General features: G+C 39.6%; 1 protein-coding gene across 4 annotated transcripts in view; it reads left to right on the top strand.

The window, feature by feature from the left end:
- LOC128696436 (uncharacterized) overlaps positions 1-27,189 on the top strand; it is a 109,268-nt gene that overhangs the window by 40,512 nt on the left and 41,567 nt on the right. For all 4 annotated transcript variants that reach the window (XM_070092493.1, XM_070092495.1, XM_070092494.1 and 1 more), the window contains 7 exons: positions 5,460-5,653; positions 7,079-7,257; positions 11,990-12,167; positions 13,432-13,629; positions 13,937-14,043; positions 14,325-14,471; positions 24,404-24,620. In XM_070092493.1, the coding sequence (XP_069948594.1) occupies positions 5,460-5,653; positions 7,079-7,257; positions 11,990-12,167; positions 13,432-13,629; positions 13,937-14,043; positions 14,325-14,471; positions 24,404-24,620 (1,220 nt within the window). The remainder of the gene's footprint in view (positions 1-5,459; positions 5,654-7,078; positions 7,258-11,989; positions 12,168-13,431; positions 13,630-13,936; positions 14,044-14,324; positions 14,472-24,403; positions 24,621-27,189) is intronic.

The raw sequence follows: 27,189 nt of genomic DNA, 5'->3' as shown, positions 1-27,189 counted from the left end.
CTTTCTTTTTGGGTCACCCTGCCTTGGTGGGAGATGGCCGACTTGTTAAAAAGAAAAAAAAAAACTGCAAAATAAGCCACTTTGGGCCCAAAGAAGCTTCTAGTGCCAACCCTGTGGTAAAAAGGGTGAGAAATACTATCGAAATACCATCGTACCACGTTCAGCTGCTGCTGCTCCACGGTCAGCTGCTGCTGCACCACGGTCAGCTGCTGCTGCACCACTGTTAGCTGCTGCTGCACCACCGTCAGCTGCATTACTCGAAGATGTGGAGAGACTGTTGTTGGTGTGGCTTAACGAGAAACAATTACCGAGAAACAACCCCAGAGGGTTAGCCACCCAGGATAACCTAAGAAAGTCAGTGCATCATCGAGGACTGTCTAACTTATTTCCACTGGTGTCCTTAATCTTGTCGCCCAGGATGCGACCCACACCAGTCGACTAAAACCCAGGTGAACAGGAAAAATGCCTGGAACTAGTGCTCATATTGGTGAATTTAAGGCCAGCAAAGATTGGCTTGAGAGATTTAAAAATCGTAGTGGCATAAACAGTGTGATAAGGCATGGCAAAGCTGAAAAATTCCAACCCCAACAAGTGTTCATTTGTGACAAAACAGGCCTGTTCTGGAAGAAAATGCCAAACAGGACCTACATTACTCAGAAGGAAAAGGCACTCCCAGGACACAAGCCTATGAAAGACAGGGTAACTCTCATGTTTTGTTGTAATGCTAGTGGGAATGGCAAAGTGAAGCCTTTACTCATGTATCACTCTGAAAATCCCAGAGTGTTCAAGAAAAACAGTGTCTCATCACTCATCAATACTCTTCAATATAGGTAAGTATCATTTTAGTATGTATTTATTGTGCATGTCTCATTGTTTTCTTTGTAGGGAAATGTATATTTCATGTAAAAAAAATTATTTTTTTTAGTACTTTTGGCTGTGTGGAACAGATTAATTGGAGTTCCATTATTTCTTAAGGGGAAAATTAATTCGGCTAATGATAAAATCAGTTAAGGACAAGCTCTTTGGAACGGATTAAAATTGTTACCCGAGGGTCCACTGTACTTTTTTTTTTTTTACCAAATTCATTTCTTTTGTGTATGACTATTGGGTGTATGTGTGATTAAGCTCAAACATTTTGGTAACCATCTGTCCAAAAAATCTGGAGTTTCCAAAGTCTGAGATTGAATCTCTCTGCTTTGTGTTATTTCCACTCTACACCAAGAATGCATCTGTTACATAAAGCAAGGGAGACTTGTATTGATGAATTTTTCAAATCCAAGTATAAAACCTAGCATACATTTCATAGCATTAACAAGTGGTGCAAAAATGAAAAGAAAATAAACAAAATATATTTGAAAACACTTTTAATGATTACTGGTTCTTTCTTGAATTAAGACTATAGTTAGTTTCATATCTTTATTATGCACCACATGCCTATCCTGTGGGCGGTAGTCAAAAGATTACAATGGTACATAATGGGTCCAGGGACTGGGCCCCAAAGTTTTGATGGCTGAACAAGTTACAAAGGTAATGAACTTTTACATGTCTATATCTGGTCACAATCATGACCAAGTTACAAAGGTAATGAGGCATTCACACATCTACACCTGGTCATAGCTGTAATGAGTTATTAGTGCAAATATTAATTGGGACACACACGTATGCACATACATGTGTGCACACACATGCACATACACAGTGCACACACATGCACATGCACTCACACACACATGCACACACAGAGGGAGGGGTGGGTTGATTGCATTTTCTTGGACTGCAAGAAGGCCTTCGACACAGTTCCTCACAAGAGATTAGTACAGTAGCTAGAGGAACAGGCACGTATAACAGGAAGGGCACTGCAGTGGATCAGAGAATATCTAACAGGGAGGCAACAGCGAATCATGGTCCGTGATGAGGTATCACAGAGGGCGCCAGTGACGAGCGGGGTCCCACAGGGGTCAGTCCTGGGACCAGTGCTATTCTTGGTATATGTGAAGGACATGACGGAAGGGATAGACTCAAGTGTCCCTGTTTGCAGATGACGTGAAGTTAATGAGGAGAATTAAATCAGACGCAGACCAGACAGGTCTACAAAGAAACCTGGACAGGCTGGATGCGTGGTCCAGAAACTGGCTCTTAGAATTTAACCCCGCCAAATGCAAAGTCATGAAGATTGGAGGAGGGCAAAGAAGACCACGGACAGAGTATAGGCTAGGAGGCCAAAGGCTGCAAACCTCACTCAAGGAGAAAGACCTAGGAGTGAGTATAATACCGAGTACATCGCCAGAAGCACACATTAACCAGATAACTGCTGCGGCATATGGGCGCTTGGCAAACCTGAGAAGAGCGTTCCGGTACCTCAGTAAGGAATCGTTCGAGACTTTATACACTGTGTACATCAGGCCCATACTGGAGTACGCAGCACCAGTTTGGAACCCACACCTGGTCAAACATGTCAAGAAATTAGAGAAAGTGCAAAGGTTTGCAACAAGGCTAGTTCCAGATCTAAGGGTAATGTCCTGTGAAGAAAGGTTAAGGGAAATCGGTCTGACAACACTGGAGGACAGGAGGATCAGGGGAGACATGATAATGACATACAAAATACTGTGTGGAATAGATAAGGTGTACAGAGACAGGATGTTCCAGAGATGGGACACAGAAACAAGGGGTCATGATTGGAAGCTGAAGTCTCAGATGAGTCAAAGGGATGTTAGGAAGTATTTCTTCAGTCATAGAGTAGTTAGGAAGTGGAATAGTCTGGCAAGCGATGTAGTGGAGGCAGGAACTATACATAGTTTTAAGACTAGGTATGATAAAGCTCATGGAGCAGGGGGAGAGAGGACCTAGTAGTGATCGGTGAAGAGGCGGGGCCAGGAGCTGAGTCTCGACCCCTGCAACCACAATTAGGCGAGTACAATTATGTGAGTACATGCACACACGTGCACACACATGCACACACATGTGCACACACATGCACACACACACGCACACATCAACCAGATAACTGCTGCAGCATATGGGTGCCTGGCGAACCTGAGAATAGCATTCCGTTACCTTAGTAAGGAATTGTTCAAGACTCTGTATACTGTGTACATCAGGCCCATACTGGAGTATGTAGCACCAATTTGGAACCCACACCTAGTCAAACACATCAAGAAATTACAGAAAGTGCAAAGGTTTGCAACAAGGTTAGTTCCGGAGCTCGGGAATGTCCTACAAAGAAAGGTTGAGGGAAATTGGCCTGACGACGCTAGAGCACAGGAGGGTCAGGGGAGACGTGATAACGACATACAAAATACTGCGTGGAATAGATAAGGTGGACAGAGACAGGATGTTCCAGAGAGGGGACACATGAACAAGGGGTCACAACTGGAAGCTGAAAACTCAGATGAGTCAAAGGGATGTTAGGAAGTACTTCTTCAGTCATAGAGTTGTCAGGAAGTGGAATAGTCTAGCAAGTGATGTAGTGGAGGCAGGAACCATACATAGCTTTAAGACAAGGTATGACAAAGCTCAGGTAGCAGAGAGAGAGAGGACCTAGCAGCAATCAGTGAAGAGGTGGGGTCAGGAGCCAAATCTTGACCCCTGCAACCACAGTTAGGTGAGCACACACACACACACATGCACACACACCTCCACACGCACACCTCCACACACACCTCCACACACACCACACACACCTCCACACACACCTCCACACACACCTCCACACACACCTCCACACACACCTCCACACACACCTCCACACACACCTCCACACACACCTCCACACACACACACACACACACACACACACCTCCACGGACAAAATGGTAACTAACACACACGCACTCATACACAAACTCATACACACACACACACACACACACACACACACACAACCGGTGAAGAGGCGGGGCCAGGAGCTAGGACTCGACCCCTGCAACCACAAATAGGTGAGTACACACACACACACACACACACACACACACACACACACACACACACACACACACACACACACACACACTCACTCACTCACTCACTCACTCACTCACACTCACTCACACTCACTCACACTCACTCTCACTCTCACTCTCACTCTCACTCACACTCACTCACACTCACTCACACTCACACTCACTCACACTCACTCACACTCACTCTCACTCTCACTCACACTCACTCACACTCACACTCACTCACTCTCACTCACTCTCACTCACTCTCACTCACTCTCACTCACTCTCACTCACTCACTCACACTCACACTCACACTCACTCACTCTCACTCTCACTCTCACTCTCACTCTCACTCTCACTCTCACTCTCACTCACACTCACACTCACACTCACTCACACACACTCACTCTCACTCACTCTCACTCACTCTCACTCTCACTCACTCACTCTCACTCACTCACTCTCACTCACTCACTCTCACTCACTCACTCTCACTCACTCACTCACTCTCACTCACTCACTCACTCTCACTCACTCACTCACTCACTCTCACTCACTCTCACTCACTCGCTCTCACTCACTCTCACTCACTCTCACTCACTCTCACTCTCATTCTCTCTCACTCTCTCTCTGTCTCTCTCACTCTCATTCTCTCTCACTCTCTCTCTGTCTCTCTCTCTCTCTGTAGATAAAATTCTTTGCCATATCTTGAACATTTCTGAGTGAGTTGACTCTGAATTCATCAGTTTTATTGCACTCCAGTACATAAGGCTGCAAGGTGTGATGATAGTCGATCTGGCAAAGTTTACATTTCGTTTGGTCTACATCTGGTGGTGGTGATTTAACCTCCCAAAGATACTTGTTAACCCAGCTGGCACCAGGCAGTAGTGACATCCAAGAGTTTGCTTATTTTGTTGTATGCACCATAGGCATGTGGCTCCTTCTGCATGATAGAATGATGATAGATGGACTGACTGGTGTCAGTCTCCCTCAATCTTAAGTCAATAAAATTCAGTTGGAGTTCTTTTCGTATTATTGTTCTCAAACTGCTAACTGACAAGCCAAGATTGTAATCTACCCCCCTTTGAAAGCGTACAACTGAGCCAATTCATCAGTTCTATCATGCATCTGAAAACCAGTGTGAGATGGAATCCACAGCATATGCACTCTGACTCCACTGTCCACAAACCTACCATACCTGTGTCTGGCTTCTGAAACAAGCATGCCACAGTTTATACTTAATGAGTTGAGATCATTTATGGATGATAGAAAATCAATTACAATTAAAGTGTCAACCTTAGATGTATGGATTCATTTGAGTGCAAGGAGTCTGGCAAACAGTTCTGTTTGAAGGTAAAGACTACAGGCCAGAAGCATTCTATGTTATAACCTTAACTGTTTAAAAAATTAATTTAGCAGAGTTCCTTTTAGTGTAATGAGGTGACATTTGTAGTACAGGTATTGTAATTTTGGAGTTAGTATATTATAGTGCAGATGTATTTTGTTTTTACCCTCAGAGCTTGCATTGTCTCGAGGAGCATCTGGTTCCCTGGAGTCTTTAGCAAGTATGGGTGCTGACAGTGTTATGACAGGTGTGGAGGCTGGCACTAGTGATGGCATTCCCCCAAGAAAGCCTTCAATAGGTACTCCACAGTCTCGTTCCCCTCTACAGTCCTCTTCATCATTAGAACTCAGTCCACGCATGGAGCAGGTAATGCTGATAATAAAACTGGATAGAGGTGAACACTTTATAATAAAGCTGTTTCCTTTTATAGGTTGATATAAGTTATATTATTATTATCACACTGGCCGATTCCCACCAAGGCAGGGTGGCCCGAAAAAGAAAAACTTTCACCATCATTCACTCCATCACTGTCTTGCCAGAAGGGTGCTTTACACTACAGTTTTTAAACTGCAACATTAACACCCCTCCTTCAGAGTGCAGGCACTGTACTTCCCATCTCCAGGACTCAAGTCCGGCCTGCCGGTTTCCCTGAACCCCTTCATAAATGTTATTCAAAATAAATGATGAAGATAGTCCCTCTTTGAGTTTTTGTAAGCAAAGTTCACATTTCATCCATTGTATACTCTAGGCACTACTGATTTGTGCAACACATGAGTGCTTGTCACTGCTTTGTGCAGAAGAGCAAAAGTTTGTTGAAAGATTGAAGCTTGTATGGTGAAGCATATATATAAGATATATAAATGGAAGACTAGAAGAAATAAGAAAATACAAGTAAGGACATGTGCATTAATGTGCTTCAAACAAGAATGTTGTTTACAGGTTACCATGAATATGTTTACTGAAAAAAAATATGAAGAGTGTAATAGACAGGAACAAGTTATAGTGATAATACAGTGGTTTACTATTTTTCTGACTGCTCTTCTGGATGTAATTTACTAACAGCCAGACCTACTAGTCATATTGATAACAAATTTGCCCAACTGAGTGAAAAGAAAATAGTAGTGGGTGTTATTAGTTGATGGGGCTTAACATAACAAGAGAAAATCCTGAAGTGCTCTCCATATTTGTTGGGAGCTATTATTCATTGAGAAATCTATTCATAGCAGCTTCATCCAACAAAATGCAACCTAGTAATGCAGGGAAAGAGTAGATGACATTTGTAAAGATAACAAAAAGGATGGAGGGAGGGGGTAAAGGAGGTTTTGTGTGAAAGGGGCCTGGACATAAAGCAAGTATGTGTGAGCATGTTAGGAGTGAGTGGAGGCAAATGTTTTTTGGGACTTGACGAGCTGTTGGAGTGTGAGCAAGGTAATATTTTGAGAAGGGATTCAGGGAAGCCAGTTAGGCGAACTTAGAGTCCTAGAGGTGGGAAGTACAATGCCTGCACTTTAAAGGAGGAGTTTGGGATATTTTCTGTTGAGAGGGACATCTAAACTGACGTATCTGTGCACCTCTGGCAAGACAGTAGTAGTGTGAATGATGATGAAAGTGTTTCTTTTTCAGGTCACTCTGCTTTGCTGGGAGATGGCCAGCGTGTTAAAAACAAAAAAATTTAATTGCCATAATTCCAAATTCTTAAAAAATATTTGTTTTGACAAGTAGCATTTATTTATGAATGTGACCTTAGAAATTAAATTTTAGCTAAACTATAAAAGTACGTCCTTTATTCAGGTATGTGAACGTTTAGCCTCTGCTCAACTAACAGCACCACCTCGACGTCTAGTAACCCACTCATCACTACATATGTTGTGGCCACAGCCTCGTCGTATCATTGAACTGAGTGGCCCGGGATGGACTCCCCCTTCACACACCACTCTGGCTATTGTTGCTGGAACAGTACCTGTGCATAAGTAATCTTCTGCTGTAGTGTATTCATATATATATATCTTCACTTACCTATGGAGCTCATCTAAGAAATACTATGTTATTGTGCATTCTGTCACTGGGCTTTTTCATTTACTTGATCTAACAAGTGTGTGTTAGAGGCAAATGGCTTTTATGACTTGATGTTCTGTTGGAGTGTGAGCAAGGTAACATTTATGAAGGGATTCAAGAAAACTAGTTAGCTGGACTGGAGTCCAGCTAAATCTTTTTTAGATATTGTACATCTTTTGGAAAAATGACAAATTTTTGTTATCAGTACATTACTGTAAGCGTGAAATCTAAAAGAGCTTATTGACGGCAAAATGAGCACTTCATGCATGTGTTAATGGACAGGCAGCATGAGTTCAGATAAACTTTGAATAGCTAAAACACAACATGTGTTTGTTGATTTGTTTAGGAATCAAAACAGGCAAGTTTCCCTGTTTGAAAGCTTTTTGTAAAACTGTCTCCCACCAAGGTAGATTGACCCCAAAAAAGGAAGCACATTCATCATTATTCATTCATTATCAATTTTACCATAAATGCATAGACATTACAATTCATATGATTTTCTGAACTGGTCCGCCATCACAAATCCAGCATCATTGGGACCTGTAGTGTGCCGGATTATTGAGTTTGCCGGATTACAGAGTGGTTAGGTTAGAATACACTTAATAAAGTTAACCAACTTGACTTACACAAGAAAGTCCATTGAACATTGGCAAGAATCGAACATTTCTGCTACTTTGAGCTCAATTTCAAGGTACTTTTTGTTGTGAAACCAATCAAAATCATATCTGTTTCTGTAGTACATCTTCCATTCTGTCAAATGAGACCAAAAAAATGAGAATACAACCATGAAAACCATATAAAAATATACCGCTAAGGGGCGGCTAATGGCTGAGAAGTGAATTCCGATGTTTGTCTGATGTTTTCATTTTTGGTGTAAGTTAAGAAGCATCTGTCCATCATACATTGCCCAAGTTTCAGTAAGATAGTTCAACAAACAACTGAGAATTTTTTTTTTTACCAAAAGTCATATATGGCAAGCCCAAACCAGGTACTGGAAATAAGTCACTGTCTTTTTTGGGTTATCCTCGGTTCTCAATACATACACTGCTATGTATAATAATCTATGTAACTGTATTTATGTATACCTGAATAAACTTATTTCTATTCTGTCGACTGAGTACAAGAAACTGCCCATTCACCTATTTCAAATACCCAATAAAGTGGTCAGAAATTGGCAATTTGGCCAATTTCACACAAATTTCAAAAAATGCCAGTTTCAAAATAGGGTCCAGAATAAACAGTGCAGACATTCCTGGCACTAAAATAACTTTCTCTGTTCATTAGTCACAGCTCCAGGTCCCTCTTGTATTACTCTTGCTTACCATTTGGAATTTTTATTCACACAAAAAATAGAAGATTTACTGTTATGCAGACTACTGCATTATTGTAATAATTGTATAAATAATGTCAATCCATTTGTGACTGTGTATTGGATTTTGGACTGGCAGGCAAACATGTATTGGATGGTGACGTCATTTGTTTACTTTTGAACATCACCAAAGAATCGAACATTTCTGCTACTTTGAGCTCAATTTCAAGGTACTTTTTGTCGTGAAAGCAATCAAAATCATATCTACATCTGTAGTATGTCTTCCATACTATCAAAATGAGACCAAAAAATGAGAATACAACCATAAACACCATATGAAAATATACCGCTAAGGGGTGGCTAATGGCTGAGAAGTGAACTCCGTTATTTATGGTCCAATTTCTTTCATTTTTGGTATACTTTAAGAAGCATCTTTCCATCATACATTGCCCAAGTTTCAATAAGATAGCCCAACAAACAACTGAGAAAAACAAATTATTCACCAAAAACCATTTATGGCAGGCCCAAGCCAGGTACTAGAAATAAGTCATTTTGTCTTTTTTGGGTTATTCTAGGTTCTCTACACATGCTGCTATGTATGATAATCTCTGTAGAGAAAATAACTTTTTTGTTTCAGTTTTATGGTGCACTATGAGTGTATATTAAAGTTAGCCCTGTGCTTTACTCAGTTTTTTCTAATATGAGCCCCCAAGACAGGGATAGGAGAATGGTACTTGTATCCCATATCCTCTTCATACCTCCATTGAACCGCTCGGTATTATGCCAAATATTATTCATTCTGGAGTATTTAACATGTCTTTATTTATATTGTTTATTATGTCTTATTAGATCAATTGTGATAGGCAAATAAGCCAGTGTTGATATTAGCGTAATAATAAAGCATATTCCCCTGCATCATGAGACTGAACTCATGGCATCTGACAGTGTCATCAAAGCCACCTTATCTTTTATTGACAGTGTACTGTGTATGTGCTTTACACAATGAGAAGCATTTCTTTTGTTCGTTGGAACCATGGCTAGAGTTAAAAGTATGCAGGTTATAACAGTAAATGGAGAAAAAGAAATTATGCTAGCCAGAATTAGTGCCGAATAACTGATGGAACTGGATGTCTGGTTGCCGGATTTGTGATGGCAGACCTGTACTCGCCTAACAAAGTCAAGTCTTGCTAACTGGTTTTCCTGAATACTTTCATGAATGTTACCTTTCTCACATTCCAACAGCAAGTCAAGCTGTTAAAACCACTTGTTTCTGTTTACTCCAGTCTAACATGCTCACACAAGCCTGCTGGATGATCGTACCATTTGCACTCAAAACCAGATCAGTTGTTTATGAGCTGTTGATATGAATTATATGATACATATTTCATTGTTGTCTCTATAAAGACTATAAATAAAATTGATTTGTATTACTGTATATTGTAGTATAATACAGTGGACCCCCGCATAACGATTACCTCCGAATGCGACCAATTATGTAAGTGTATTTATGTAAGTGCATTTGTACGTGTATGTTTGGGGGTCTGAAATGGACTAATCTACTTCACAATATTTCTTATGGGAACAAATTCGGTCAGTACTGGCACCTGAACATACTTCTGGAGTGAAAAAATATCGTTAACCGGGGGTCCACTGTACTGCAGTGACGTATATTTTGATCTACTGTATGATGTTATATTTCTCTGAAATCAACTACAACATTGTATATATAGTAGTGACATACTAGATAGTACATGTTATGCCCATAAGCTGTTTTATCTTGCATGTAGATTATAAAATATGCTTATATCTCATTTAACCCTTTCACTTTTGAGACCTCTGCTCTCAAACTTGCTCTCAGTGTTGAAAAATTTTCAAAAAAAAAAAAAAAAAAAATTCTTATGAAATTATATAGAATCTTTTCCTGATGGTAATGACACCAAAAGTATGAAATTTGATGGAAAACTTACAGAATTGCGCTCTTGTGAAGTTAGTGGTCTCTGCAATACATACACATCGGTGATTTCACCCACTTTGAGCTGTATTTTTGGCCAGTTCCATTGCTCAAGTCGACCAGACTCGTAGCTATTTCACTAGAACTTCATTTGTTCTATCGATTGAGTACAAGAAACCGCCCATTTACTGATTTTAACTACCCAATAAAGTGGTCAGAAATTGGCAATTTGGCCAGTTTTACACAATTTTCAAAGGATGCCAGTATCAAAGTAGGGTCCAGAATAAATAATGCAGACATTCCTTGCACTAAAATAACATTTTTCTCTGTTCATTAGTCAGTCTCCAGGCCCCTCTTATATTACTCTTGCTTTCCATTTTGAATTTTTATTCTCACACAAAAATAGAAGATTTACTGTTATACAGACTACTGCATTATTGAAATAATTGTATAAATAATGTCAACCTTTTCGTGACTGCGTATTAGACTGGCCAGTTGGACACGTATTGGATGGCGACATCGTTTGTTTACTCTTGAACATTGGCAAAAATCGAACATTTCCCATAATTTGAGCTCAATTTCAAGGTACTTTTCACTGTGAAACCAATCAAAATCATCTCTATTTCTCTAATATATTTTCCATTCTGTCAAATGAGACCAAGAAAATGAGAATACAATCATAAATACCATACGAAAATACACCTCAAAGTCAGCATTTTAAACCATAAACACGGTCAATTTTTTTTTCTCATGCAGTGCATGCTGCAGGATTGTTTTTATACTGTGCACACTGACCATGCATAACCATTCTCTCACATGTAGGTCTACCAGCTTTCTCCCACTAGATTTGAAGCCACTAGAATTTTGGCCTATTAATACGTCGCTGACACTGACACTAATAGTGAAAGGGTTGAGTAGTATAATTCTATGTTATGAATTCTTCCTCCGTAAGCCATGCGCGTTGTAAGAGGCAAGTAAAATGCCGGAAGCAAGGGGCTAGTAACCCCTTCTGTATAAATTACAAAATTTAAAAAGAGAAACTTTCGTTTTTCCTTTTGGGCCACTTTGCCTTGGTGGGATACAGCCAGTTTGTTGAAAGAAAATAATAATTCTATGTTATGAATTCTTCCTCTGTAAGCCATGCTTGTTGTAAGTTGCAAATAAAATGCCAGAAGCAAGGGGCTACTAACCCCTTCTCCTGTATAAATTACTAAATTTAAAAAGAGAAACTTGTTTTTCTTTTTGGGCCACCTGCCTCCGTAGGATACGGCCAGTTTGTTAAAAGAAAAAATTCTCTTGTGTTTAAATAAGAACATTATAAGAACGGATTATGTGCTGTTATTGTTTTAATTTTCTTTTACTAATTTTTGAACTGTGTATGTTCTAGGATAGTGGATGTATGGGATATCCATAAAGGCTGGCTAGAAGAAGTTGGTTGTCATGTTAGTCTAGGAGCAGTGGTGGGTGCTCGGGACCCTCCGACCTCTCATACCTTTACTTGCATAGTGGATGCAGCGCTCACCAATCATCCACATCAGTACACACTTGCCATACAGGAGAGCAAAGTAATAGTTTTTGTGGTGTAGTTTTTACATATACAGGAGGGCCCTGCTTTATGGCACTTCACTAATACAGCAGTTTCCAATTATACCCATTCTTCATTTATTCAGACTTCCTACAATAAATATTTTCACTATAAGCTGGGATGAAAATATTTTAAAGTAATGTGTATACTGTATATGTATTTTATAGGCCTAGCTCTATTGCTCACTTAATATAATGATATTGTAAATATGTTATCAGGCTTTTATATGCATTTGAAAGTGAAAAAAGGCTATGTTTCACTTTACAGTGATTTTTCCTTTACAATAGTAGCCTGGAACCTAACCTGCTGTATAAGTGGGGCCTTCCTGTGACTAAGAATGAAGATAATTACGAGAGCTATGTATATATAGTTTATCCATCGATTTCATAAACAACAGCATTGCAGATGCAGTTTTACTAAAAAAGTTGAACAATAATTGTATTAGAAAGTATAATATATAAAATAATTAAAGCTTGCAGACTAATATGTGTATATAGTATCTGCATGATTCACTGACCCTCTGACAAAAATCATAGCAACACTGGCCCGCTGGTATGGATGTGTAAAACTGTCACTTGGCCACTGGAGGTAAGTATATGTGGAGTAACACTTGTAAGGAAAAAGCTTCTGTATAAATTGCCAAATGTAAAAAGAAGGAAAAAGTTTTTTTTCTTTTTCAGGTCACCCTGCCTCGGTGGGAAATGTTTAAAAAAAAAAATTATACAGGTACCATCCGACTTACGACTGAGTTTGGTTCCGACAAACCGGTTGTAAGTCGAAATGGACCTAAGTCGAACCTTACTACTGAATATCGATATCACATTTTTGTAATGACTCTATTTTATTGTTTTATTTTGGTATTTAATTTTTTACTTTACTTTTTATGCTGTTAGTACTGCATTTTATACTGTAAGGTTTAGGATAAACACTGTGTACAATACAAACAGTTGCTTATTTCCCAGAAATTTGGCATAGAAAACATGGTCATAAGTCGAATGGTCGTATGTCAAGCAGATTGTAAGTCGGATGGTAGGTGTATTTATAAATAATTATTGTCAGAAAAGCATTATTTGGCCTGTTGCCCTTTGTTTGATATTCCACATGCTTACTCCTATTTAATCAGATTTGATATAGTAATGGTTTGCTAGTAAAATTTGTTATTTTTTACAAGATATTTCCCATGTATATGGGATAGAAATTCCATAGAAAAGTTGATTTACTATTTTCATTGTTAAAAATTCCAGGTGACAATGGTATGTGGGTCACTTGAAAGCCTGCACAGTGCTCTTGTGACACTTGTTCAACTGTTGCGTGTGTGCACATCCTGCAGTGAAGCAACTGAGAAAGGTGCTGTTCCTCCAATAGTTATTATTGATCAACCATCACTTGCTCATCGAGGAGTCTTATTAGATGTTTCACCACATGCTCGTGTTCCAACGTTGGTAAGTGTTATTACTAGATGCAGTTTTGTTGTCCATCTGTCATGTTCTAACATATGGGGAACTACGTAATAACATGGCTGTGTATTACAGGTATGAATGATGAAATCTGTGCATGATAGCTGCAGAATAATAAAATGCTGCAGATGACTGATTGCTTTATAAGAATGTTTTTCAAATAAAGAAATTAGAGAGAAAATTAAAATATATTGGTATGAGATTGCAAGGAATTTCAGAAGTTACTTCACTTCGCAAGATAAAAAACTGGAACATTGAATGAGTTTTCTCTAAATTGAGCCTTCTTCCCTAGGAACGTGTATGCCAGATGGTGGACTCATTGCTTGCCCTGAAAATGAACCAGCTGCACCTCATGTTACGTGTGTCACCTGCAGCCTGCAGTCTTCCCTACTCTCCCAGGTCTTTCATTCAATGTTTTTTTTTGTATTCCACCATTGATGAGATTTGTATTTTACAATGCTAAACAATGAGTTTTCTAGATGAGCAGTTTCTTGATATCATGACTTCACATATACTGTAGTGTGTATTTCTTCAGTTTTGTCAGTTAAATAAAATAATTGGTATGGTAGAATAGTTATGGATGACCAGACAGTTTACCAAGACACAGGTGTTGCTCCTATTTTCTCTTGTAAAAAGTCAGTGCCCATAATTATAGTAAGCAATATATTTTATGGTTACAGTGAAGTTGTATCACTTGATCGTTACTGTGATGACCGAGGAATAAGCTTAGTGCCAGCATTTGATGTAGAAGGAACAGTGTCCACTACTCAGCTGAATGCAGTGACAACAACCATATGTGCAACTCTCACCCATTTTCCTTCTATAAGGTACAGTACTACAATATCTCCTTGTTATGAAAAATATTTTTATTTTTAAACTATTCATACTCACTTTATGCAAGTACTGTTTTGAGCAGTTAAGCTTTTTCAATTGATCACATATGTCCAAATATCTGTTCAGTCATTAATCTGCTCATTCACTAGATCTTCATGCTTAACCCTTTCAGGGTCCGTCCCGTAGATCTACGGCTTTACATTCAGGGTCCAAACCATAGATCTACGTCATGAGCTCAGCTCACTCTGATAAGCTGTGAGTGGTAAATTTGGGCCTAGATATGAGAGAATACATCTATGTGGTATGTGTGCACCACATAAAACAAATCCTGCAGCACACTGTGTATAATGAGAGAAAAAAAACTGAGACCGTGATTTTCAATTAAAACAGCGACTTTGCAGTGTTTTTTCGTATGTTTTTTATAGTTGTATTTGTGATTTCTTGGTCTCATTTGATAGAATGGAAGACATATCACAGAAGTAGAGATAATTTTGATTGGTGTTAGCACTGGAAATGGCTTGAAACTGAGCTCAAAGTGGCGGAAATGTTAAATTTTTGCCGATGTTCAAGAGTAAACAAACGACCTCTCACGTCTTATACACGCCAGCTGGTGGGTCTAACATACATTCACAAATGTGGTGATGATATTTATACAATTATTACAATATTGCATAACAGTAAATCTTCTATTTTTTGGTGTGAATAAAAATTCATTATGTGAATAAAAATTCAAAATGGAATTTATTTGTAAAGCCTCAAAACATAACTAATGAACAGAGGAAATGTTAGTTTAGTGCCAGGAATACCTACATTGTTTATTCTGGACCCTATTTTGAAATTGGAATATTTTGAACTTTGTGTTAAATTGGCCAAATTACCAATTTCCGGTCACTTTATTTTGTAGTTGAAATGGTTGACTTGGCGATTTCTTGTGCTTAATCGATAGAATAGAAGTAATGCTAGTGAAATAGCTAAGAATTTGGTCGACTGGAATAATGTAATTGGCCTAAAATGGGAGTCAAAGTCGGCAAAATCGCGTATTCGTAAATATCGCTGACACATCAAAATTCACGAGAGCATAATTTCGTCAATTTTCCATCAAATTTCGTACTTTTTGTTTTATTTCCTTCACAAAAAGATTCTCTACCATTTCATAAGAAAAAATAAAAAATTTTTTTTTTTTGAAAATTCTTGGACACTGGGGCACCACTTCAGATTTTGGCCTTGGACCCTGAAAGGGTTAAACTAATAGCTAAATGTATAATTTTTTCATGTTTTTCCAGTAATAATAATAATAATAATAATAATAATAATAATAATAATAATAATAATAATAATAATAAACCCCTTCTCTTGTATATATTAATAAATTTGAAAGGAGAAACTTCAGTTTTTCCTTTTGGGCCACCCCACCTCGGTGGGATACGGCTGGTACGTTGAAATAATAATAATAATAATAATAATAATAATAATAATTTTATTTCAGTATGATACATATTTGCACAAAGGAGTATGACAGTTGGGTGTACATGCCAAAAGCCCCTTTATAAGCAGAAGATTTTGCACAAACTCGACTCTTTCAGGGTTGAAAAATTTAAAAAAAAAAAAAAAAAATGTTTTCTTATGAAATGATAGAGAATCTTTTCCTGATGGTAATGACACCAAAAGTACAAAATTTGATGGAAAACTTAGGAAATTACTCTCTTGCAAAGTTAGTGATATTGGTGATATTTATGCATCGGCGATTTCGCCCGCTTTGAGCCCTATTTTTGGCCAATTTCATTGTTCCAGTCGACTAAAATCATGGCTATTTTACTAGAACTCTATTTGTTCTATCAATTGAGCACAAGAAACTGCCCATTTACCAATTTCAACTACCCAATAAAGTGGTCAGAAATTGGCAATTTGGCCAATTTCACACAAATTTCAAAAGATGCCAGTTTCAAAATAGGGTTCAGAATAAACAAGACAGACATTGTAATAAAGTTGGTAGAATTACCGACAATATGTAAAGTAAAAAGGACACAAGTGCAACTAATGTGACATTTATTGTGGCAACGTTTCGCTCTCCAGGAGCTTTATCAAGCCATTACAAACAATACATGGACACAGAAGGTATATATAGGCTCAGAGTGAGGTGCAGTACTGGTGGTGGTAGTAGTAGTAGTGACAAAAGTTGTAGTGGTAGTAGTAATACAATATGGTAGAGCATTTAATCCGTACATGAGTAAAAGGATATAGAAGCTATTACTTGGGTAACATAAAATTAGGTTGGACAAATATAGACTGGATAGAGGCAGCCTGTTTTAGTGTTCACTCTGTAATGTGCTTTGTGTAGTATAACAGGAGAGACTATGTGATGGCAGGGTTTACTGTTTTCAGGAGGATTCTTGCTAAGACTTCAGAGATGGTGAAGCTGCCGTTGTTTTGTTTAATTGTATTCGAAACAGCGATCAGTGCTGATTCGAGGCACTTGCGTCTACGGAAGTTAGTTTCTTTGATCACTAATTGGGCGTCGCTGAATTTCATGAGATGATTGGTGGAATTTCGGTGTTGTACACAGGCGTTGTTCAAGTTATCGTTCCTACATGCGTAAATGTGTTCATTGAGGTGGGTGTTGAGGTTTCTTGCTGTTTCACCTATGTAAATCTTGTCACAGCCTCCACAGGGTATAGTGTAAACTCCTGCGTTGACTGGTTCGTGGTGCTTTGGTTTTGTCCTGGTTAGATCCTTTATTGAAGTGCTAGAAGCGATGACGACTCTGGTGTTAGCTTGTGAAAGTACGTACTTTAGAAACGTTCAGTGCAACCTGGCGGCGGTGGCTGCTGCTGCTGCTGCCGCCGTCGCCGCCAGTACTGCACCTCACTCTGAGCCTATATATACCTTCTGTGTCCATGTATTGTTTGTAATGGCTTGATAAAGCTCCTGGAGAGCGAAACATTGCCACAATAAATGTCATATTAGTTGCACTTGTGTCCTTTTTACTTTACAAGACAGACATTACTGGCACTAATACATACAACATTTTCTCTGTTCATTAGTCACATCTCCAGGCCCCTTTTATATTACTTTTGCTTTTCATTTTGAATTTTTTATTCTCACAAAAAATGGAAGATTTACTGTTATGCAGACTATTGCATTATTGTAAAAATCATATAAATAATATCAGTGCACTTGTGAAAGAGTATTAGACACAACAATTGACGTGTATTGGACGGATGGTGTGATTTGTTTACTCTTGAACATTGGCAAAAATTGAACATTTCCACTACTTTGAGCTCAATTTCAAGGTACTTTTCATTGTGGAACCAATCAAAATCATCTCTATTTCTGTAATATATCTTCTATTCTATCAAATGAGACCAAGAAAACTAGAATACAATCATAAATACCATACGAAAATTTGCTGCAAATTTGCTGTTTTTTTTTTATTATGTACTGCATGCTGCAGGATTTTTTTATACTGTGCACACTGACCATGCAGACCCATTCTTTCATATGTAGGCCTACCAGATTTGAAGGCACTAGAATTTTAGCGTATAAATACTGGACTGACACTGGCTCTCAAGTCATACATATATAGGACTGACCCTGAAAGGGTTAAGACTAACTTTAGCTTAATAAGGCATTAACAGAGCAGTAATTTTGTACATATGGTCATTAGGTAAATTTACAGTAATACAAGATAATTGAATATTCTATTCGTTCATTCTACAGTGGACCCTCAGCTAACGATATTAATCCGTTCCTAAAAGCTCATCGTTAGCTGAAATTATCGTTAGCTGAATTAATTTTCCCCATAAGAAATAATGGAAATCAAATTAATCCGTGCAAGACAACCCAAAGTATGAAAACAAAAATTTTTTTACCACATGAAATATTAATTTTAATACACACAAACTGACACTTACCTTTATTGAAGATCTGGTGATGATTGATGGGATGGGAGGAGGGGAGAGTGTGGAAGTTGTTAATGTTTAGAAGGGGAATCCCCTTCCATTAGGACTTGAGGTATCAAGTCCTTTACCAGGGTTACTTCCCTTCTTTTAATGCTACTAGGACCAGCTTGAGAGTCACTGGACCTCTGTCGTACAACATATCTGTCCATAGAGGCCTTTACCTCCTGTTCCTTTATGACTTTCCTAAAGTGGTTCACAACATTGTCATTGTAATAGTCACCAGCACGGCTTGCAATAGCTGTGTGAGGGTGATTTTCATCAAAAAAGGTTTGCACTTCAAGCCACTTTGCACACATTTCCTTAATCTTTGAGGTAGGCAACTTCTTCAATTTCTCTATCCCTTCCTCCGAAGCAATTTCCTCAGGTCTGGCCTCTTGCTGTTGAAGATGATCTTGCAGCTCATCAGTGGTTAGTTCTTCATTGTCCTCCTCCACCAACTCTTCCACATCCTCCCCACTAATCTCCAACCCCAAGGACTTCCCCAGTGCCACAATTGATTCCACAACTGGCAGACACTTCTCAGGGTTAGCCTCAAATCCTTCAAAATCCCTTTTGTCTGCACATTCTGGCCACAGTTTCTTCCAAGCAGAGTTCAAGGTCCTCTTAGTCACTCCCTCCCAAGCCTTACCTATAATGTTTACACAATTGAGGATGCTAAAGTGATCTCTCCAAAACTCTCTTAGAGTTAATCGAGTTTCTGTGGTCACTATAAAGCACTTTTGAAATATAGCTTTTGTGTAGAGTTTTTTGAAGTTTGAAATGACCTGCTGGTCTATGGGCTGCAGGAGAGGAGTGGTATTAGGAGGTAAAAACTTGACCTTAATGAAGCTCATGTCCCCAGAAAGTCGCTCTGCCAAGTCTGAAGGATGACCAGGAGCATTGTCTAATACCAGGAGGCACTTAAGGTCCAATTTATTTTCCAGGAGGTAATTTTTCACATTGGGGGCAAATGCATGGTGTAACCAGTCATAGAAAAGGTCTCTAGTGACCCATACCTTACTGTTTGCCCTCCACATCACATGCAAATTAGCCTTGAGGACATTGTTTCTCCTGAACACTCTGGGAGTTTCAGAATGATACACCAATAAAGGCTTCACTTTGCAATCATCACTAGCATTAGCACACATCAAGAGAGTAAGCCTGTCTTTCATAGGCTTATATCCTTGGAGTGCCTTTTCCTCCTGAGTAATGTAGGTCCTGTTTGGCATTTTCTTCCAAAACAGGCCTGTTTCGTCGCAATTAAACGCTTGTTCAGGTTTCAATTCTTCACTGTCTATGTAATCCTTGAATTCCTTCACATATTTTTCAGCCGCCTTTTGGTCCAAACTGGCAGCCTCACCATGCCTTATCACACTATGTACGCCGCTACGATTCTTAACCCTTTGAGGGTCGACAGGCCCTCTCCGAAACTCGTTCTCAGGGTCGGCCAAATTTCAAAAAAAAAAAAAATTATTTTTTCTTATGAAAAAATAGAGTATTTTTTTCTAAACATTATAGGCTAAACAAAAAAATTTTAGCTTCAATACTTACCGAGATATGGAGGTGTGAAATTTCCCAAAATTGAACAACATATGGTAACATCGCCGACTGCCGTCACCCGGTATTTTTCTATTTACTTTTTTATGTACTATTTTCAATTTTTTTTCAATTTTTCTTTTTCTGAGTAACTTTTATGGCCTCTGAGGCCAACATGATCAGTATTTTGTAAGTTATTTCTTTTTCAATACTACACAATAAGGGCGTAAACACTGTTGTCATTATTTTGTTTACAGAAAATATTTACACAAACAAACAATATGAAATGTTGTTTATTACTATTTTTCTATATTTTATATACACATATACAGTCACAGGACATGTTTCTAGAAGTTCTGCAGCCTGTGGAACTCTTTGAAACATGGTGTCATGCACAGTGGAGTTTTGCACTCCTCACACATAAAACGAGTGTCTCTGCGTTGTCGTGGGCGTTTTTTTGTATGTGAACAGACGTAACACCTCTTCTGAGCCTTTTTCTTCAAAGCAGTAGCAGGCAGTTTTACCAGGAAGTGATCACCATGCTTCAGACGAGCAGGTAGTTGTTGATAATTTGGTGGGCGGTCAATTGCAGGTGCATTTCCTTGGTACTTGAATACTATTTGTCTGATGACAGACAAACAGAATTCGCCGTACTGTGGTTTGTTTCTGGTGCTCATCTTATACATATTATAAGCATTGAGCATGGAAATGTCCAGAAGATGGAAAAACAGTTTGATGTACCACTTATAACTCTTGCGAACACAATCAGCAAACCCAATCTGCATGTCACATTTGTCCACTGAACGCATGTTGAAGGTGTAATCAATCACAGCTGCAGGTTTTAGAATGGGTTCATTTCTCTCTCTATGCTGCCTGCCACTGTCTGCCATTTCATTAGGGTGAATTGATGACAACAGTGTGACATCTCGTTTGTCATGCCACCGAAATGCCATGATGTCATTGGCAGCAAACGCCTGCACCTCACCTCTGCGAGTGCCAGCATCAAACCTGGGCATATGTTTTCGATTTGCATGCACTGTGCCACACACATCTGTCATGTTCACTCGCAAAAAATCACTGAGTGAGGGGCTTGTGTACCAGTTATCTGTATATAATATATGCCCCTTACCAAGGTATGGTTCTATCATTGTTCGAACCACATCAGCTGAGATGCCCAATAACTTCCTGGTATTTTGCAATGTATAACTTCCAGTGTACACAATAATATCCAATACCAGACCACTGTAACAATCACAAAGCACAAACAACTTTATACCAAAGCGTTTCCTCTTGCTTGGTATGTACTGCTTGAAAGAGAGTCTTCCTTTGAACAGAATCAAAGACTCGTCAATTACAAGCTTCCTGAAGGGATAAAAATGAGTACTGAATTTCTGTTTCAGATACACAAACACATTCCTAATCTTATATAACCTGTCAGTTCTGTCAGGCCTGGTTTTATCTGAGAAGTGAAGCATACGTAACATTAGCACAAATCGATTCACTGGCATTATATCACTGAAACCTGGTGTTGCAATCAGGGGGTCTGTTGACCAGTATGATTTCACTTTGTGCTTATACACATGTGGCATAAGCATTATTGTGGCAAAGAAAAGATACAGCTCAGCCACAGTTGCCTCCTTCCATTGGTGTAGACGTGATTTTGGTGAAAGTATTGTGTTTGCCATGGTGTACTCGTAGTATGTGTTGCTTTCCATGACAATACTTTTCATCAGTGGTTCGTCAAAGAATAACTCGAAACATTCCAGTTCAGTGGCATTGTTCCCAAGTGCACAAGATGGCCGTATTCCACTTTGGCTGCCATCAAACTGGTGGGGATTTGGAACAAAATTGACAGCTTCCTGCCAATCCCAGGTGCGGTCTGCTGGTGGGTACTGGACAATGACAGGTGGTTGTGGTTGTGGAGGTTGTGGTTGTGGAGGCTGGTGTGGTGGGGGAGTGGGGGATGGTGGCCTTTGTTCTAGATCAGCTGAGGCAGCGGCGTGGGTGGCAGCGTGGGTGGCAGCATGGCCCACTGCTGGTGCCTCACCGCCGGCACCACTACCACCACGCACATTTTCCATCCCAATTGCAACAGTATCTTCGTCATTTTCACTGTCTGTTCCTGTTGTACAGCCACGGGATGTACTCCGAGATACACTCCTTCCCCTTGGAATAGCATATGGCACACTTCCAGAGCGCATATATCGTCGTATATACTGACGCTTCACTGGGGAATATTGCACTTCACTATCACTACTGGAACTAGTTTGAAGAGCTTGTAGTTCATATTCACTATCACTATCATCACCCATGCTCTCATCTGAGTCTGGGATTTGGGAAAATAGAAGTTTCCTCTTGGGTTCTGGAACAACTGAACGTGAACACGAGGGCCCAGCACCAGAGGTGGAAGGCTGAGGGTCGTCTGGGTTTTCTTCACTATTACCGATATTATGGTCATTAGTTTCGGTCAAAACCTCACTAAAACCACGAAACTCATCTTCACTGGCACTTCCATCACTATTAGAACTGTCACTGGGGAACAAAAGTGTCCCAATTCGCCGAGGAGTGAGGAGCTTCTTACCGCGAGGCATGGTGGACATTGTTTACTAAGAGGGCATTCCCACAATGCACCACTGGGTCCCAGATTTTTTTTCTACCGCGCACACTGACCACGCAGACCCATTCTCTCACACCTAGGCCTATCAGCCTTTTCGCGCGAGATTTGAGGCCGCTAGAATTTATGCGTACTAGTACGTCAAAAACCCCTACGCGTAAGACGTACTAGTACGACGAAAACCCTCAAAGGGTTAAATCTCTCAAACCAATTTTGCTGGCCTTAAATTCACTCACATCACCACTAGTTGCAGACATTTTTTTCTAATTAAACCCTCATGCAACTTCCTAGCCTTTTCACATATGATCGCTTGAGAGATGCTATCTCCTGTTATCTGTTTTTCATTTATCCACACTAATAACAGTCTCTCAACATCTTCTATCACTTGCGATCTCTTATTCGAAAACAAAGTTGCACCTTTTGGAAGAACAGCTTCCTTGATTGTCGTTTTCTTGGCCACGATAGTAGCAATGGTTGATTGGGGTTTTGTATGCAACCTGGCCAGCTCCGAGACACACACTCCACTTTCGTACTTAGCAATTATCTCATTCTTCATATCCATAGTAATTATCACCCTTTTTCCTGCAGGGTTGGCACTAGAAGCTTTCTTGGGGCCCATGGTGACTTATTTTGCAGGTCTTTCTTTCAACACACCGGCCGTATCCCACCGAGGTGGGGTGGCCCAAAAGGAAAAACGAAAGTTTCTCCTTTTACATTTAGTAATATATACAGGAGAAGAGGTTACTAGCCCCTTGCTCCCGGCATTTTAGTCGCCTCTTACAACACGCATGTCTTATGGAGGAAGAATTCTGTTCCACTTCCCCATGGAGGTAAGAGGAAATAAACAAGAACAAGAACTAGAAAGAAAATAGAAGAAAACCCAGAGGGGTGTGTATATATATGCTTGTACATGTATGTGTAGTGTGACCTAAGTGTAAGTAGAAGTAGCAAGACGTACCTGAAACCTTGCATGTTTATGAGACAGAAAAATGGACACCAGCAGTCCTACCTTCATGTAAAACAATTACAGGTTTCCGTTTTACACTCACTTGGCAGGACGGTAGTACCTTCCTGGGCAGTTGCTGTCTACCAACCTACTACCTACAATTTTGCAGGTACAAGCACTAAAAACGCTGTGATAATATGAAATGTTCAAATTGTATGCGTGGATGCAACCGCACTCGCTGGCTTGTAAACACTGGCACCCATGGGACGACTGAGGCGCGCTCAGGCCAGACGTGGACGCATCTCGAACGAATCGCGTTGGGTGAGTTTTTTAGCGTTAGCCGAGGCAAAATTTTTGCGTTAAAATGTATCGTTAGCCATATTTAACGTTAGCTGATGCCATCGTTAGCTGAGGGTCCACTGTATATGGCTTTAATAAGTTTGGTAGAGAGGAATTGTAGTTTTGATTATTTTAACCTTTAATAAGTTTGGTAGAGAGGAATTGTAGTTTTGATTATTAACCTGAGGCAGACACAGTAGAATGATTAACATTTGAGAGGATCATAGAAATTGTGAGTAAGTGTATATTAATTATAATATTTTACCTATGGTCATGATAATGAGCAAATGTATGTATAGTTTTTACATATGTATTTATGAGTCCTGGAGATGGGAGGTGCAATGCCTGCACTCTAAAGGAGGGGTTTAGGATATTTACTGTTTAGAGTGACATCTAAACTGTTGTTTCTGCATGTCTGGCAAGACAGTGATAGTGTGAATGATGGTGTGTTTCTTTTTCGGGTCACCCTGCCTTGGTGGGAGACGGCCAGCTGTTAAAAATAAAAATAACTAAATATGCTTCACCCTATGGTTAATAATACAAGTGTTGCAGATACGTACACATAGGTCCCAGGCTGACAGCATTACTGGCAGAGGCCAGTTCTGGAGACAGTATTGTGTCAGATAATATTGCCTGCTTGAGTCCCTGGGCTCAGCTGGGCCTGCCAAAGTCAACAGTTCTTCTGGTATGTGCTAATGTTTTCCATAACAAGATGCAGCAGTTATCTTCTCTCCCTCCAACGGCCATTTTGGTGGAATATGGCTTTCAGGTGAGCAACTATCATCACTAGAACTTTGACTTGGAATGCAATTTAATGTTTTGTTAAAATTATTTTAGTATTTGAAGAGCTTTTATGGTCCAGTATTCTTGCCATGTTCTGATGTAAATGTATTTGCATTATATTGATCCAAAATATATTAAAATTTTATTTTTTTTATTTTTTATTTTTTAACAAGTCGGCCATCTCCCACCGAGGCAGGGTGACCCAAAAAGAAAGAAAATCCCCAAAAAGAAAATACTTTCATCATCATTCAACTCTTTCACCTCACTCACACATAATCACTGTTTTTGCAGAGTTGCTCAGAATACAACAGTTTAGAAGCATATACGTAAAAAGATACACAACATATCCCTCCAAACTGCTAATATCCCGAACCCCTCCTTTAGAATGCAGGCATTGTACTTCCCATTTCCAGGACTCAAGTCCGGTTATATAAAAACCGGTTTCCCTGAATCCCTTCACTAAATATTACCCTGCTCATGCTCCAACAGATCTTCAGGTCCCAAATACCATTCGTCTCCATTCACTCTCCTATCGAGCACGCTCATGCACGCCTGCTGGAAGTCCAAGCCCCTCGCCCACAAAACCTCCCTAACCCATTCCTTCCAACCTTTTCGAGGATGACCCCTACCCCGCCTTCCTTACCCTACAGATTTATATGCTCTCCATGTCATTCTACTTTGATCCATTCTCTCTAAATGACCAAACCATCTCAACAATCCCTCTTCAGCCCTCTGACTAATACTTTTATTAACTCCACACCTTCTAATTTAACACTCTGAATTTTCTGCATAATATTTACACCACACATTGCCCTTAGACAGGACATCTCCAACCGCCTCGTCGCTGCTGCATTCACAACCCAAGCCTCACACCCATATAAGAGTGTTGGTAATACTATACTTTCATACATTCCTTCTTTGCCTCCATAGATAACGTTTTTTGACTCCACATGTACCTCAACGCACCACTCACCTTTTTTCCCTCATCAATTCTATGATTAACCTCATCCTTCATAAATCCATCCGCCGACACGTCAACTCCCAAGTATCTGAAAACATTCACTTCTTCCATACTCATCCTCCCCAATTTGATATCCAAGTTTTCTTTATCTAAATCATTTGATACCCTTATCACCTTACTCTTTTCTATGTACACTTTCAACTTTCTACCTTTACACACACTCCAAACTCATCCACTAACCTTTGCAATTTTTCTTTAGAATCTCCCATAAGCACAGTATCATCAGCAAAAAGTAACTGTGTCAATTCCCATTTTGTATTTGATTCCCCATAATTTAATCCCACCCCTCTCCCGAACACCCTAGCATTTACTTCTTTTACAACCCCATCTATAAATATATTAAACAACCATGGTGACATTACACATCCCTGTCTAAGACCTACTTTTACCGGGAAATAGTCTCCCTCTCTTCTACACACACTAACCTGAGCCTCACTATCCTCATAAAAACTCTTTACAGCATTTAGTAACTTACCACCTATTCCATATACAGTGGACCCCTGCATAGCGATATTAATCCGTGCAAGAGAGCTCATTCTTATGCGAAATTATCGTTATGCGAATGAATTTTCCCCATAAGAAATAATGGAAATCAAATTAATCCGTGCAAGACACCCCAAAGTATGAAAAAAAAATTTTACCACATGAAATATTAATTTTAATACACAAACTGAAAAAGGCATGCACAATTACATGACACTTACTTTTATTGAAGATCTGGTGATGATTGATGGGATGGGAGGAGGAGAGAGTGTTAGTGTTTAGAAGGGGAATTCCCTTCCATTAAGACTTGAGGTGTCAAGTCCTTTTCTGGGGTTACTTCCCTTCTTCTTTTAATGCCACTAGGACCAGCTTCAGAGTCACTGGAGTTCTGTCGCACAACATATCTGTCCATAGTGGCCTGTACCTCTCGTTCCTTTATGACTTCCCTAAAGTGTTTCACAACATTGTCAGTGTAATAGTCACCAGCACGGCTTGCAATAGCTGTGTGAGGGTGATTTTCATCCATGAAGGTTTGCACTTCAAGCCACTTTGCACAGATTTCCTTAATCTTTGTAGTAGGCAATTTCTTCAATTTCTCTCTCCCCTCCTTCGAACCAGTTTCCTCAGGTGTGGCCTCTTGCTGTTGAAGTTGATCTATCAGCTCATCAGTGGTTAGTTCTTCATTGTCCTCCTCCACCAACTCTTCCACATCATCCCCACTAACCTCCAACCCCAAGGACTTTCCCAATGCCATAATGGATTCCTCAACTGGCATAGGATTCTCAGGGTTAGCCTGAAACCCTTCAAAATCCCTTTGGTCTACACATTCTGGCCACAGTTTCTTCCAAGCAGAGTTCAAGGTCCTCTTAGTCACTCCCTCCCAAGCCTTACCTATAAGGTTTACACAATTGAGGATATTAAAGTGATCTCTCCAAAAGTCTCTTAGAGTCAGTTGAGTTTCTGAGGTCACTAAAAAGCACCTTTCAAACAGAGCTTTTGTGTACAGTTTTTTGAAGTTTGCAATAACCTGCTGGTCCATGGGCTGCAGGAG

This window comes from Cherax quadricarinatus, chromosome 39 (assembly GCF_038502225.1).
Source record: "Cherax quadricarinatus isolate ZL_2023a chromosome 39, ASM3850222v1, whole genome shotgun sequence".
In the NCBI taxonomy this organism is placed as follows: Eukaryota; Metazoa; Arthropoda; class Malacostraca; order Decapoda; family Parastacidae; genus Cherax; species Cherax quadricarinatus.
Note: the sequence above shows the minus strand (reverse complement) of the source record. Positions and strands in the feature narration are given on the sequence as shown.